This window comes from Salmo salar, chromosome 01 (genome assembly GCF_965601325.2).
Source record: "Salmo salar chromosome 01, fSalSal1, whole genome shotgun sequence".
In the NCBI taxonomy this organism is placed as follows: domain Eukaryota; kingdom Metazoa; phylum Chordata; class Actinopteri; order Salmoniformes; family Salmonidae; genus Salmo; species Salmo salar.
The window spans coordinates 43,277,906-43,294,853 of record NC_138291.1 but is presented as its reverse complement, the minus strand read 5'-3'; the positions used below and the strand labels follow the sequence as shown (position 1 = coordinate 43,294,853).

General features: G+C 42.7%; 1 protein-coding gene across 2 annotated transcripts in view; it reads left to right on the top strand.

Annotated features, from left to right (window-relative positions):
* The first annotated feature begins 401 nt into the window (after nt 1–401).
* stard9 (StAR-related lipid transfer (START) domain containing 9) overlaps nt 402–16,948 on the top strand; it is a 62,275-nt gene continuing 45,728 nt past the window's right edge. For both annotated transcript variants that reach the window (XM_082974569.1, XM_014195367.3), the window contains exons 1-3: nt 402–665; nt 3,216–3,285; nt 7,999–8,115. In XM_082974569.1, the coding sequence (XP_082830695.1) occupies nt 619–665; nt 3,216–3,285; nt 7,999–8,115 (234 nt within the window). In that variant the 5' untranslated portion in view covers nt 402–618. The remainder of the gene's footprint in view (nt 666–3,215; nt 3,286–7,998; nt 8,116–16,948) is intronic.

Sequence of the window (16,948 nt, the reverse complement as noted above, 5' to 3'; positions counted from 1 at the left end):
TACTGTATTTGCATGGACACATTTTCATGAGGGAATTTAATGCACTTGTGAAATCTTATATGCCCCATGTATTCTAATGGCAAGGCAAGCGTCCTCTGAGCTGCAGTGGCAGATCCTGGGGCCAGTTGTACTGTTAGAGGGGCCAGTTACATTAGACATTATTGTTGTCATATCGTTTTCTTCACTGCATTGCAGGCATTAGCAGGCAAAAGACCATGTTCATAATCATCATCGTTGCCACTGTCTAATAACGGATGTTAAAAAAAAAAAAAGAGAACGATAGCAAAAATTAGTTATGTAAAAATGATTTCATACTCCACATTTAGGGGGGCCAAAATTGTTGTCACAGGGGCACTGGGCCCCACCAGAACCGCTAGTGCTGAGCTGCTCCGCCTCACTCCGTCTACACAGACTCGCCAGGCTGAGACTCCAGGCCAGCAGGAAGTTGCGTTCAGTGTGTCCCACTGTCCGTTCAGCGTCGGGACGAAGAGGCTCTTTATCGTGAGAAATGTCTTGATTGACGGACGGTGAAGACACATTTTCCCGTTTTAACGGGTGAATGTAATTCTTAAGGGGGTGTTTATATCATAACGAGTCACCCTTAGCAAGAGAGGAACCATGGCAAACGTGAAAGTCGCCATTCGAGTTCGCCCTCTCAACGCAAGGTAAATTCAGCCTATTTCTCTTCTATTCTGAGTTCACTGTCAATAAAGTTGGACTACTAACTAACTTTGCTTCATAGGCAAATGATCATTTTAGAGGTGATGACAATAGTTGTGATTTATTTTGCTGTTGTGTGTTGTCAGTGTTACTACGCATGGGAATTGGACTGAATTGGGCAGCTCCAGCTCATGCGATCTCTTACCTACTTTCTGATACAATGGATTTAATATCTTGATGATGCGACGTAGGAAGCCTATATGCCTTAAATGTGCATGACTTATGTACTGTGCATACACCCTAGGTCTCAGTTTGCAAGTTACTTCTTGGAAAGCCACTGACAGCATGTATAGGGCAGGCTACACTGTCAGAATAAAAACATTTACGTTGACATTTTGAAAAATCATGTTGGCTCCACTCACGCCATGATTATGCAGTTACTAAAGTAGTCATCTATATGCTACAGTAGCAACACTATTGTAATTACAGTGTTAGAACAAATGAATGTGTGTGCTGCCTTCTAGTGAATACGTATCCCTTTTGTTATATCGCTCATATCACAATCTAATAAGCAACATTTGTTGGTGAAACACTCATGGAAAAACTTTTTTTGGTCTATTTTACAGTGGCATAAAATTTTTTTTTTATTGGGGTAGCTAGACTAGTGTAGTAAGCATTGGGCCCCACAAGCACCAGCCTATTAGCCCAAATTACAACAGAATGTCAAGTTAAAGGTTCTTTGGGGTGCTTAGGGGGTGGGGTTGTACAGTTAAATCAAATGTAAGTTAACTGTATTTTGCCATTGCCTTTGGCCAAGCAATATAGGCCTAGCTATAAAGCATATATATATATCTTTTTTTACGTCTTTGCCTGAACATCATTGGTTGTTTTAAATCCTTTCCTTGTGCTTTGCATTACAAAAGGGGGCTTAATAGCTAACATTCACTGTCATGCAAATACATGCTTCCTGGTTGTGTCTTTTACAGGGATTTGAGTTGGTGCTGTTTGTGTGTGTGTGTGTGTGTGTGTGTGTGTGTGTGTGTGTGTGTGTGTTGTGCAGTGTGTGTGTTCATATGTTAATGGAAAGTGTTTTGCCCTTCGGTACAGTTTAATAGTAGCTGTCATGCCATCATTCAGGCTTTGCATTGTGACACAGAGATAACAGGAGAACCCAAGCTGTTACATGTTTCTCAAAGGTCCAATAGGGCCCTACGTAATCTATCCTTTGCCTACTGACAGCCAATCCGACTCTTTCCAATTGGCTACAGTATGCCGTGAAGCCTTTGGAGAGTGATAGAGAGGGAAAGAGAGAGACAGACCGAGAAACAGAGAGGACAGCATCAGCTGCTACATGTGTTACAAAGTGTCAATCCATTTGAGAAATATTTCAGTTTGTGTCAAAACAGAAGAGGCCTCATTTTATTTTCCATCTCCTTCCTTCCTCCTTCCATTCATGCTGGTCGAACCCCAGTTAGAAGCCGTCTCTTGAGGTTGTCGTGGTTTTGGGTTGGGCTGCTGGGGTTGGCAAAATGAATCCCACGTGGTGGAGCATGTGCTTATTACAACTTCCAACAGAGTCCCTGGTCTGATTTATCTACCCCGCCTCACACACCCAGACCAAGGACAGAGAGGTTATTAGTACTATTGCAGCGTCCCTCATTGTTGCAATCGCTCAAGGAGTTTTAAACTCATTCAGCTCTACTCTTCTACAGCCTCAGATTTCATTCTGTTGCATCATATGTGTCCAGAGCCAGCAGCTGGAGCGCACACACACACACACACACACACACACACACACACACACACACACACACACACACACACACACACACACAAACATGGGCTTTTGTCCAAGGAATGGCTCAAGCTTTCTCACCCAAGGGCCTCTTTGCAGGGCCCGTTTGGACTGTTTTCTTTTGAATAAGAGCTGGACAGTATTTTCCAACTCTGATTCAGGGATTTTTGGGAGATTGTCTTTGACACCATGTACTCGTCTCATGTCACTACTCTCAGGTAGCACTTGCTAGATTTGTCTGCAGTCCCTCCTCTTTAAAAGTCACACAAATAAAGTACATAAAACAGAGTGATCTGGCATTTGAAAAGATAGTACAGATGAAATGATGTCTCTGCAACAACCACTAATATAATAATGATGGATCTCATGTAGTCAACCTGTCTGAGTGACGTGGGTAGAGCAGAAGAACCCATGAATGAACGGACATGGTCTGTAACCTTTTTTTGTTGTTGTTATTACCTCTCCTACTCAGTTAATATATAATAACAAAAATGTCATTTTAGCAGACGCTTTTATCCAAAGCGACTGACAATCATGCGTGCATGCATTTTATGCACGGGTGGTCCCAGGAATTCAACCCACTATCCTGACTTTACAGGTGCCATGCTCTACTAACAGCTACAGAGGACCACCAGTTTGTGGTCATGTCTGTCCACCATGACTTATAATGTGTAGTTAATGTGGGCAAATGCATGTTGTTGCGTGAAATTATACAAATGAACGTATACTAACGCAATGTCTATCTCTCTGTCTTTCACAGGGAAGGTGTGGATGGAGGGAGGCTAGCCGTGCAGGTGGAGGATAAGTTGGTTAGGATAAAGAATACTAAGGTGAGTGCCATACTGTAACATACTGTATCCAGCATGTAACTGCACAGGTGAATCTGATACACACACACACAAACGTCTCCTAAATAGTATCAGATTGGGGTTATTTTTCTTGTAACCAAAGCAGAACCCTTTTTGGGGGGGCTATACAGAACCATTTCTTGAAGGTTCAATAAAGAACCATGGTCATAAGGTTCTAAATGGAACCTGTATTGGGCTATAAGGAACCCTTTCCTAAGGTTCTATAAAGAACCATTAAAAAAGGTTCTATATACTATAGCGGAAAAGGGCTCTGCTATAGTTACAACCCTTTTTTATGGTTCTTTATAGAACCTTTATGGAGAATGAGAGAGGTTGGTTCTATAAAAAATCTGAAAGGTTATTTTGTAGATCCGTTTGTAGAACCATACAGGGTTTTATTCTGGTCAGCCATATTATATTGTTCAAATTCCATAGGTGTTATTATTGTGCTAATTGGCTAGTTCAACCAAGTGAGCTCCCTCTAGAACAGCAGGGGTCCCCTGACTGATTAAGTCAACTGTCCTCAATTGACACAAGGCCATACGTGAGTCTTTCGCAAGACACATCAGTGGCCATGGTCATATAGAATGGCATAACACAACAGATTAGATAAACTGGAATGGCACTCTCACGGTTGCACAAAAAGAGCTGTGCTCCAACTACACCCCAAAACATTGTACATTTTACTCATCACTAAAAGAGCAAAGAACCCTTTTATGAATTGTGAAGAACCATCGAAGAGCTCAAAGGGTTTTTTGAGTCATCATGGTTCCACAAAGAACCATCACCCTTCCCAAAGAACCCTTGAGGAACTCCAGGTACTGTATGTGATATTGCCATGTTCTATTGCTCTTTGATATTGGCTAATATCTCTGTCAATCAACATCAGAGCTGAGGTGGCGATCTTGACGTACTGTTTATGTGTGTAGGGCAGGTTGAGGGCAGATTGAGGGCAGATTGAGGGCAGATTGAGGGCAGATTGAGGGCAGGTTGAGGGCAGGTTGAGGGCAGGTTGAGGGCAGATTGAGGGCAGATTGAGGGCAGATTGAGGGCAGGTTGAGGGCAGGTTGAGGGCAGGTTGAGGGCAGGTTGAGGGCAGATTGAGGGCAGATTGAGGGCAGGTTGAGGGCAGGTTGAGGGCAGGTTGAGGGCAGATTGAGGGCAGATTGAGGGCAGATTGAGGGCAGGTTGAGGGCAGGTTGAGGGCAGCAGGTTTCGAGGAGGTGGGGGCATCCAGAGGGTATGTGTCTCTTACACACAGGATGTTTACACTCAGGACTGGGCCCTTTGCTGTCTGATTCCAATATTGTTTATAATGATTGTGCAGAGCCTACTCTCCCTCACACACACTGCCTCACACACTCGGAGACACTTAGAGACTGTCATACACAGGGCCCACAGGCACACACACACATGTAGAAACACACACACACACACACACACACACACACACACACACACACACACACACACACACACACACACACACACACACACACACACACACACACACACACACACACACACACACACACACACACACACACACACACACACAGAGGCAAAGGGATCCTCCCACAGACACCACGACACTCATACACACACTCCAATAGGACACTCAAGCCTCTGCTATTCGCTGGATGATGACAAGTTGTGAACCCAAGTTACAACCCTCATACCTTTGTTAGAGCAAGTGGTTTAAAACCGTCTCCGTAGCGTGACTGAGTATCTGTGACAGCTTCCCCCCCGCACAATATAATTATTGCCTCCCAGATCCAGCAATTAGGAGGAAACTGCTTTATTACTCCCTCTTAGTGACTCAAAATCAAGTTTCTTGAGTGTGAATGTTCAGCTTTACAATACTATCAATATTATCACTGGTTGTTCAGGGCTGGAGATGTTTACGGCAGAAGTTAGAGAAGGGAGAGGATATGTTTTTTTGAAATGATGCGAAAGAGACGAGCCACATATGGCGTCCTGCTGTTATAGAGCAGCCTGGAGCAGGGTCGCATGGGGAGAATTATTTTAGGCAAGGGGGACAGTTTGGATTAAGATGGAGAAAGAGAGGGATGGAGAAAGTGAAAAGAGGGGAAGAGGAGAATAAACACACACACGGATGGGAGAGAGAGGGCAAAGTTGAAGAAGGACGGGAGAACAGGGGAATGAAGGAATAGAGGAGACAGAAATGGAGACAGAAATGGAGATAGATGGATGGATAGAGTAATGACCACAGAGACGAGCTCACACACCATACCTAAGCCTGTGTGCTACGTGGTGCACTCTCAGGTCAGCCATCCGAAGCAAGGCTATTGTTTAGTATCATAACAATGGTGCATGGCTGAAGTAACAGGTTTTAACTGCAGTCAATTGGCTGTGAGGAATGAATAGCTCCGTTTTAGTGTGGCCTAATGTTGCTGTTCGAAACTTTATTGAAGATTGACTTGATTACTGTCAGATTGTGCAGAATCACTGATCTACAACCTTGCATCCCAAATAACTACTCATATGTGCCCTGCTCAACCGGATCCCCTTAAACTGAGAGTGTATTCTGAAACAATGGTGACGTCAGCTGTACATACAGTGCATTCGGAAAGTATTCAGACCCCTTGACTTTTTCCACATTTTGTTACGTTACAGCCTTATTCTAAAATGTATTTAAAAAAAAATGTTTCCTCGTCAATCTGCACACAATATTTAGTAAATATTTTCTTAACTGCATTGTTGTATTCGGCGCATGTGACAGATAAACATTTATTCGATTTTTATTGGATTTGATGACAAAGCAAAAAAACGTTTTTTAGAATTTTTTTCAAATGTAGCAATAAAAAACGTAGCACATTTACATAAGTATTCAGACCCTTTACTCAGTATTTTGTTGAAGCGCCTTTGGCAGTGATTACAGCTTTGAGTCTTCTTGGGTATGACGCTACAAGCTTGGCACACCTGTATTTCTGGAGTTTCTCCTGTTCTTCTCTGCAGATCCTCTCAAGCGCTGTCAGGTTTGAAGGGGAGAGTCACTGCACAGCTATTTTCAGGTCTCTCCAGAGATGTTCAATCGGGTTCAAGCTACTCCTGTGTTGTCTTGTCTGTGTGCTTAGGGTCATTGTCCTGTTGGAAGGTGAACCTTCTCCCCAGTCTGAGGTTCTGAGTGCTCTGGAGCAGGTTTTCAGCAAGGATCTCTCTGTACTTTGCTCCGTTTATCTTTCCCTCGATCCTGGCTAGTCTCCCAGTCCCTGCCACTGAAAAACATCCCCACAACATGATGCTGCCACCACCATGCTTCACCATAGGGATGGTGACAGGTTTCCTCCAGACTTAACGCTTGGCATTCAGGCCAGATATTTAAATCTTGGTTTCATCAGACCAGAGAATTTTGTTTCTCATGGCCTGAGAGTCCTTTAGGCGCCTTTTGGCAAACTCCAAATGGGCTGTCATGTGCCTTTTTACTGAGTAGTGGCTTCTGTCTGGCCACTCTACCATAAAGGCCTGATAGGTGGAGTGCTGCAGAGATGGTTGTCCTTCTGGAAGGTTCTCCCATCTCCACAGAGGAACTCTGGAGCTCTGTCAGAGTGACCATCGGTTTCTTGGTCACCTCCCTGACCAAGGTCCTTCTCCCCCATTTGCTCAGTTTTTCCAGGTGGCTAGCTCTAGGAAGAGTCATGGTGGTTCTAAACTTCTTCCATTTAAAGAATGATGGAGGCCACTGTGTTCTTGGGGACCTTCAATGCTGCTGCAGCAAAAAAAAACATTTTTGATACCCTTCCCCAGATCTGTGCCTCGACACAATCCTGTCTCGGAGATCTATGGACAGTTCCTTCGACCTCATGTCTTGGTTTTTGCTACTGACATGCACAGTCAACTGTGTGATCTTATATAGACTGGTGTTTGCCATTTGCCGAAACAGGATGAAACTGAACTCAACTTCGAGTCTCATAGCAAAGGGTCTGAATACTTATGTAAATACGTTTTTTTAATTTTTAATTTTTATACATTTGCAAACATTTTTACAGACCTGTTTTCACTTTGTCATTATGGGGTATTATATGTAGATTGATGAGAAATACATTTTGGAATAAGGCTGTAATGTAACAAAATGTGGAAAAGGGGAAGGGGTCTGAATACTTTCCGAATGCACTGTACATGGAGACAACGATATCTACAAGTTAAGATAAAGGTTAGACAGTATCATGGTGAAAATACACAAGAGGTCGACGGTTTGTAAAGGTCTCGTGCACAAGATGAGAGTACTGTTTGTGAAATGATGCTCAGTGGCTGTAAACTAAAGTTGTCCAGAGCAACAGCTCAACAGTTCTGTCCGGGCGTGTAGATACATGCTCTCCTTCAGTGGCATGGCCCTTTAGTCAACAGTCAACACCAGGGCAGTCAGTCTCATTAGTAATGCTGACACTGTAGATGATTGAAGTGGTTGTCTCTAGTAGTAACACAGGGTAACACAGGTTCTCTTGTCTGGGCTGTAACCCTGTAACCTCAGTCCCGTAAAGCATAAGCTTCGACACATTATTTTGAAAACCTGATTGAATGTGCAGCGAAACGTGCACACGTGTCAGTACAGCTTAAACCCTACCTCCGCTTTGATAAGCATGACATTTGTCCCCATTTGTCCCTCAGTCCTTAACTGACTGACGGTCTGTCTCACTGTCTTTGTCTGTGCCCCCCCCCCCCCCCCCCCCCCAGCTGGATGGACGTCAGGACGTACATGGAGACTCCAGGGAGAAGGTGCTGGAGTTTGGTTTTGACTACTGTTACTGGTCTGTGGCCCCAGAGGAACCACACTACGCCTCACAGGAGGAGGTAAGAAGGAGTCCTGCGTGTTGTGTTTGTTTTTGATTTGAGCTGTTTTTTGTACCGGGTTTCGGGCCGGTTGAGTGGCGGCATCGGGCATGTGCGTGCCAGATAGCCTTGGGGGTGTTGCTAGGGGTGGGGGTCAGTAAGCACGAAATGGGAGTGAAAGGTACTATCTGTACTTTTTCCACGGTCATGATGTACCCTAAGCAACACCACCCTGGCATTTGCGTGTGAGGCAGCCAGGGGGACGTTGGGCAGGGTGGGCACGGGGAATCACAACCTGGACTGAAGGAAGACGTCCAGGGGAAATAATACTGTGTTTGGAAAGAAACAAAACGTCTTGGATATTGATATCAGCTCCATCTGTTCTCCAGATTTGTGCGGGCCTCAGATTCCCTTTTATGTCTCTGTGATTGGCTGATTAAATCTGTTTGTGCTGCTTTGATTGGTGGGTGCTACCGTTTTTCCCGGTACTGATGGGAGTAGGAGCCAGAATAAGACCCAACCCCTCAGATACAGACTAGCAGAGCCCATTGTGTCATGTTAGTTGGACCTCCATTTATAGAACTCAAACTTGATGAATTCTGCATTGTCTTGTTCTGATACCAGGCTGATTTATTTACAAACAAACATTTCCATTATGGACAAGCTATGCAAACAATGTTGCCTTTGGTGTTGAAGACAAGTACCAGGACATGGGAAAAGCCTTGGACCACCCTGGCCTGGTTTAGATCCAATGATTTTGTTCCGGTCTCTGTCTGTGAAGACTGGAGTGTCCCACCCTCACTGCCTCTCCTCTGCTGTCTCTCCTCTCCTCCCCTGAGAGGTGTCTTTGTGTGTGTGTGAGTGAAAGAGCTGTGACGGCCCACTCTTTAAAGCAAAACACAGCGCTCTTTTCGCTCTCGCTCAATTCGACTCACAAGGCTTTATTGGCATGGGAAACGTATGTTTACATTGCCAAAGCAAGTGAAATGGATGAAACAAAAGTGAAATAAACAATTAAAAGTGAACAGTAAATATTACACTCACACAAGTTTCGAAAGAATGAAGACATTTCAAATGTCACATGTCTATATACAGTCTCTATCTATCTCTCTCTCTCTCTCTCTCTCTCTCTCTCTCTCATTTTTTTGTCTGTGTCACCATGTCTTTCATCCCTCCCTCTCTCTCTGTCTCTCTCTTTCTCTATTGCCCCATTCTCTCCATCTCTGAGTTGTGCCCAGTCAGAGGGTGCTGGTGGGGTGGCCCTGCCACTACATTCCTCTGGTGACCCGTGGTGGGCGAGGAGGAGGAGCAACAGGGGCACGGCATAGAGATACAATATAGTGTTGTTAGTGTGTGTTTTCTCTTTCCTTCTGTGGAGCAGGGTCACAATCTGACCTCTTTCTGAGGCCTTTAAGTGTGTGGCTGTTCCACACAAACTCTTACACAGTGGCACCAGAGCTGACATTTACTGGCCACACGTCACAGATAGTTGCTAGGTCTACCCTTCTCTCTAGGCTCTGTTCCAAAGACTGTAGAATATACACTATTTACAGTGCTGTAGGTTGACAACATTTGAGTGCGGTGTTGAATAAAACGACTTGTGTCAGGGGACCTGAGGCTAACACTAAGGACTGGTCGTAAGGGCAGATAACGAACAGTTTGTGTTGTTTGTGCAGTTTCAGAACACTTAATTCCCTCAACAGTTCATACTTTCCCTAGACTTTCATACGCAGACATACAGCTGAAGTTTACACACACTTAGGTTGGAGTCATTAAAACTAGTTTTTCAACCACTCCACAAATTTCTTTGTAACAAACTATAGTTTTGGCAAGTCGGTTAGGACATTTACTTTGTGCATGACACAAGTCATTTTTCAACAATTGTTTACAGACAGATTATTTCACTTATAATTCACTGTATCACAATTCCAGTGGGTCAGAAGTTTACATACACTAAGTTGACTGTGCCTTTAAACAGCTTGGAAAATTCCAGAAAATGATGTCATGGCTTTTGAAGCTTCTGATAGGCTAATTAACATAATTTGAGTCAATTGGAGGTGTACCTGTGGATGTATTTCAAGGCCTACCTTCAAACTCAGTGCCTCTTTGCTTGACATCATGGGAAAATCAAAAGAAATCAGCCAAAAATAATTGTAGACCTCCACAAGTCTGGTTCATCCTTGGGAGCAATTTCCAAACGCCTGAAGGTACCACGTTCATCTGTACAAACAATAGTATTCAAGTATAAACACCATGGGACCGCGCAGGAAGGAGACGCATTCTGTCTCCTAGAGATGAACGTACTTTGGTGCGAAAAGTGCAAATCAATCCCAGAACAACAGCAAAGGACCTTGTGAAGATGCTGGAGGAAACGGGTACAAAAGTATCTATATCCACAGTAAAATAAGTCCTATATCGACATAACCACTCAGCAAGGAAGAAGCCACTGCTCCAAAACCGCCATAAAAAAAGCCAGACTACGGTTTGCAACTGCACATGGGGACAAAGATCTGATGAAAGAAAATTAGAACTGTTTGGCCATAATGACCATCGTTATGTTTGGAGGAAAAGGGGGAGGCTTGCAAGCCGAAGAACACCATTCCAACCGTGAAGCACGGGGGTGGCAGCATCATGTTGTGGGGGTGCTTTGCTGCAGGAGGGACTGGTGCACTTCACAAAATTTTCCATCCTCATAATGCCATCTATTATGTGGATATATTGAAGCAACATCTCAAGACATCAGTCAGGAAGTTAAAGCTTGGTCGCAAATGGGTCTTCCAAATGGACAATGACTCCAAGCATACTTCCAAAGTTGTGGCAAAATGGCTTAAGGACAACAAAGTCAAGGTATTGGAGTGGCCATCACAAAGCCCTGACCTCAATCCTATAGAACATTTGTGGGCAGAACTGAAAAAGTGTGTGCGAGCAAGGAGGCCTACAAACCTGACTCAGTTACACCAGCTCTGTCAGGAGGAATGGGCCAAAATTCACCCAACTTATTGTGGAAGGCTACCTGAAACGTTTGACCCAAGTTAAACAATTTCAAGGCAATGCTACCAAATACTAATTGGGTGTATGTAAACTTCTGACCCACTGAGAATGTGATGAAAGAACTAAAAGCTGAAATAAATCATTCTCTCTACTATTATTCTGACATTTCACATTCTTAAAATAAAGTGGTGATCCTAACTGAACTAAGACAGGGAATTTTTACTAGGATTCAATTTCAGGAATTGTGAAAAACTGTGTTTAAATGTATTTGGCTAAGGTGTATGTAAACTTCCGACTTCGACTGTACTTATTAAAAAAATTATAGAGTTTTGTTTTCTCCCTTATAACCTGTTTGGGATAGGGGGCAGTATTTTCACGGCCGGATAAAAACCGTACTCGATTTAATCTGGTTACTACTCCTGCCCAGAAACTAGAATATGCATATAAGTAGTAGATTTGGATAGAAAACACTCTAAAGTTTCTAAAACTGTTTGAATGGTGTCTGTGAGTATAACAGAACTCATATGGCAGGCCAAAACCTGAGAAGATTCTATACAGGAAGTGCCCTGTCTGACAATTTGTTCTCCTTCTAGGGCATCTCTATAAAAAATACAGCATCTCTGCTGTAACGTGACATTTTCTAAGGCTTCCATTGGCTCTAGGAAGGCGCCAGAAAGTGGAATGAGAGCTCTCCAGTCTCTGGGTGAAAAACAGCAGGGGTTTTTGTGAGTGGTCCTTCTGAGAACAATGACACTGAGGCGCGCATGTACGAGACGACTCCATTTTTTTCTTTCAGTGTTTGAATGAACACAATGTCGCCCGGTTGGAATATTATCGCTATTTTACGAGAAAAATAACATAACCATTTATTTTAACCTCTCTGGGCTAGGCGGGACGAATTCGTCCCACCTACGCAACAGCCAGTTGAATCCCGTGGCGCGATTTTCAAATACCTTAGAAATACTATTACTTAAATTTCTCAAACATATGACTATTTTACAGCATTTTAAAGACAAGACTCTCATTAATCTAACCACACTGTCTGATTTCAAAAAGGCTTTACAACGAAAGCAAAACATTAGATTATGTCAGCAGAGTACCCAGCCAGAAATAATCAGACACCCATTTTTCAAGCTAGCATATAATGTCACAAAAACCCAAACCACAGCTAAATGCAGCACTAACCTTTGATGATCTTCATCAGATGACAACCCTAGGACATTATGTTATACAATACATGCATGTTTTGTTCAATGAAGTTCATATTTATATCAAAAACCAGCTTTTTACATTAGCATGTGACGTTCAGAACTAGCATACTAGTTGGCCAGAGCCTGCAAAGCCACGATTCAGCTTTTTGCCGCCTTCTGAGAGCCCATGTGAGCCGTAGGAAGTGTCACGTAACAGCAGAGATCCTTTGTAATGGATAGAGATAATCAAGAAGGGGAAGAAATGGTCAGACAGGGTACTTCCTGTACAGAATCTTCTCAGGTTTTGACCTGCCATTTGAGTTCTGTTATACTCACAGACACCATTCAAACAGTTTTAGAAACTTTGGAGTGTTTTCTATCCAAAGCCAATAATTATATGCATATTCTCGTTACTGGGCAGGAGTAGTAACCAGATTAAATCGGGTACGTTTTTTATCCAGCCGTGTCAATACTGCCCCCTAGCCCTAACAGGTTAAACAGCGTTTGACATTATTCGAAGTACGGTAATGGAATATTTTGAAATTTTTTGTCACGAAATGCGCCGGCGCGTCACCCTTCGGATAGTGACTTGAACGCACAAACAAAACGGAACTATTTGGATATAACTATGGATAATTTCGAACCAAAACAACATTTGTTGTTGAAGTAGAAGTCCTGGGAGTGCATTCTGACGAAGAACAGCAAAGGTAATCCAATTTTTCTTATAGTAAATCTGAGTTTGGTGAGGGCCAAACTTGGTGGGTGTCAAATTAGCTAGCGGTGATGGCCGGGCTATCTACTCAGAATATTGCAAAATGTGCTTTCACCGAAAAGCTATTTTAAAATCTGACACCGCGATTGCATAAAGGAGTTCTGTATCTATAATTCTTAAAATAATTGTTATGTTTTTTGTTAACGTTTATCGTGAGTAATTTAGTAAAGTTTGCGGTGGGTATGCTAGTTCTGAACATCACATGCTAATGTAAAAAGCTGGTTTTTGATATAAATATGAACTTGATTGAACAAAACATGCATGTATTGTATAACATAATGTCCTAGGAGTGTCATCTGATGAAGATCATCAAAGGTTAGTGCTGCATTTAGCTGTGGTTTTGGTTTTTGTGACATATATGCTTGCTTTGAAAATGGCTGTGTGATTATTTTTGGGAGGGTACTCTCCTGACATAATCTAATGTTTTGCTTTCGTTGTAAAGCCTTTTTGAAATCGGACAATGTGGTTAGATAAAGGACAGTCTTGTCTTTAAAATGCTGTAAAATAGTCATATGTTTGAGAAATTGAAGTTTTAGCATTTTTGAGGTATTTGTAATTCGCGCCACTCTATACCATTGGATGTTGGTGAGGCGTTCCGCTAGCGGAACATCTGTCCCTAAGAATAGTACCACTTGTGTAACAGACCTACCTATAATTTCAACAGTCTTTAATTCCATTGAAAAAGTCTCACTATTTTAGATAAGCGTCAGATTTTTTTCCTCTCACTGGTGCTAAGCACTGTTTTAAAGTCACAATTTAGCCTTGTGTTTTTCTCAAGCAACATGTCGGAGCGCTGCAGTGTAGTTGTGTGTGTGTGTGTGTGTCCAGAGAAGACGTTGTCCTCCTGGCTTAACTTCCTGTTGAGCCCTGAGGGACTGAGTCAATCTGAGAACCGTGGTGGGGGGAGGGGAAACTCAAACCTAACTGCTGCTCCTCCAGTCTCTACCCTGGAGGAGCAAACCCCCTATTCCCACCACCCCAAGCTGCTAGACCTCCGCTGTGTTGCTCTGTACTGTGGATGTGCTGTATTATGCCACAGAATGAAAAATAACACATACTGTGGGGTCTGAAATGATTGACACCCTTGATAAAGCTTAGCCATAATGACTGTATAAAATAAATAATTCAAATACTGAGCTATATATTGTATGCAAAAACATTTTGGGAAATAATATTGTTTTATACTAATAAAATTGCTCTGAAAAAGAGCAAGTCATATTTTGTTTTCCTCAACAAGGCAGTGGTCAAAATGATTGACACCGCTAAAGATTCTTATAAATAAAGGAGTTCAAAGCTTAGTATTTGTTCCTGTATTCCTAGCACGCAATGATCTTTGACCCCTCTGTAACTTTCTCACTCATCGTTATTCACGATTCATTCAGGATGATCTGTAATCATGGTAGCATCCACATTTAATGTAGAAGTGTTTAGAAACATATTCTATTTTTATTTACAATAAAAGTCACCCCAGTATGACACTACACATTATTTACCATTCATTTCTATCGGGCCCAAAATGATCTGAAACACAACCAAAATGAACTCCAAATGCATCCAACAAGTTTGTCGAGTCACAAGCTTGATGTAATCATTGCGTGCTCGGAATTTGGGACCAAATACTAAACGTTTGACTACTTTATTTATAGGAATCCTTAGGGGCGTCAATAATGTTGACTTGTTACGGTATGTGCTGCAGTGACAGTGAGTTGATGGAGTGTCCTCCAGAGCCGGTTTAACTGCATGCTCTCCACCCTGGTCAGAAAGAAGGAGTGAAGTGGAGAGGGAAAAGAGAAAGAGAGGGGGAGAGTAGAAAGGAGGGGAAGGTGAGAGGAAGAAGAGAGAGAGAATGAGAGATCCTAGGTATTCACTACGGAGCTGGGCTTTGGAACAGAGCTGAAGAAGAGATATAATCCATAATGAAACCCAGCTGTTGAGGTAGTGGTGAACTAGAGAGAGAATGGCCCTGTTTATTTTAGCGCTCACTTTGTCAAGTGTTAGATGTGTATACTTACTGCGTAACATATTCTCTTCTATGTTTAATTAACATGGGCCATTTAACCAGGACTGGGGCATTTAAATAGATGGAAAACGGAAATAGCTGAGAACTGGGAATCATCTGGAGCACAGAGAGAGGAGGGTGGAAGAGGGAGAGAGAGGGGGGATGAGAGGGAGACCGAGACAGAGAGAGGGGGGGGGGGGGGAGAAAAAAAGAGAGACACAGAGAGAGGGAAGGGGGGAGGAGGAGAATATATTGGGGTAGAGAGAGAGATGGAGAAGAGAGAACGAGGGAGGGAGAGCAAAAACACCCCGGTCCAAGCTCCAAGCTGACTTCATTTGGTAATGAAACCCAGCGTTGAGCTCCAGATTCAGATCCTGTCCAATGACGTCATTTGGGCTGAAATCTAACTGTGAAAAATGACTTAGTGGAGCAGCTGTGAGTTTGGCAGACGAGAAATGGGCGGTTCTGTCGACCCCCTGCCCATTCCCCTCCTCCACCTCTGGAATTCTCTCTTGCGCTCTCTTATTCTCCTCTCTCTCTCTCTCTCTCTCTCTCTCTCTCTCTCTCTCTCTCATTCTCATCTCTTTCTCTCTCATTCTCGTCGCTCTCTCTCTCTCTCCCTCCCTCCCCCCATGCTGTGTTCATGACTTGATTATGCTCTTGGTATTTCTAGGTCTGTGTGTTAGTCATGCTATAAGAAGAAGAATAACTGCTCTGTGCTTCACAGTGATTGGTGTGCATTTTCCTCTCACACTGTATTCCCCACTAGTGAGCTTTAATCCACTTTACTGATGACTGGTTAAAGGAACCATGACTGCCACACATATTTGATCTTGTTATGACAGTCTATTAGACTAGATATGGACACTCACAAGCCCCAAAGACACCAATAGTTTGGTCTTGCTTAATCGCTTATAAAATCCAGATTAAAAAAAAAACGTGGAGCACCTGTGATGGACATAAAGTCTTGTAATTTAATTTCAATATGTAAACGTTATCCTCTTACATCTAGATGTTCCGCTAGCGGAACGCCTCGCCAATATCCAATGATAGAGCGTGGCGCGAATTACAAACACCTCAAAAATCCAAAAACTTCAATTTTTCAAACATATGACTATTTTACAGCATTTTAAAGACAAGACTCTCCTTTATCTAACCACATTGTCCGATTTCAAAAAGGCTTTACAACGAAAGCAAAACATTAGATTATGTCAGGAGAGTACCCAGCCAGAAATAATCACACACCCATTTTTCAAGCTAGCATATAATGTCACAAAAACCAAAACCACAGCTAAATGCAGCACAAACCTTTGATCTTCATCAGATGACACTCCTAGGACATTATGTTATACAATACATGCATGTTTTGTTCAATCAAGTTCATATTTATATCAAAAACCAGCTTTTTACATTAGCATGTGACGTTCAGAACTAGCATACCCACTGAAAACTTCCGGTGAATTTACTAAATTACTCACGATAAACGTTCACAAAAAAACAAAACAATTATTTTAAGAATTATAGATACAGAACTCCTTTATGCAATCGCGGTGTCCGATTTTAAAATAGCTTTTCGGTGAAAGCACATTTTGCAATATTCTGAGTAGATAGCCCGGCCATCATGGCTAGCTATTTTGACACCCACCAAGTTTGGCACTCACCAAACACAGATTTACTATAAGAAAAATTGGATTACCTTTGCTGTTCTTCGTCAGAATGCACTCCCAGGACTTCTACTTCAACACCCAATGTTGTTTTGGTTCCAAATAATCCATAGTTATATCCAAATAGCTGCGTTTTGTTCTTGCGTTCAAGACACTATCCGAAGGGTGACGCGCCGGCGCGTATTGTGACAAAAAATGTCAAAATATTCCATTACCGTACTTCGAAGCATGTCAAACG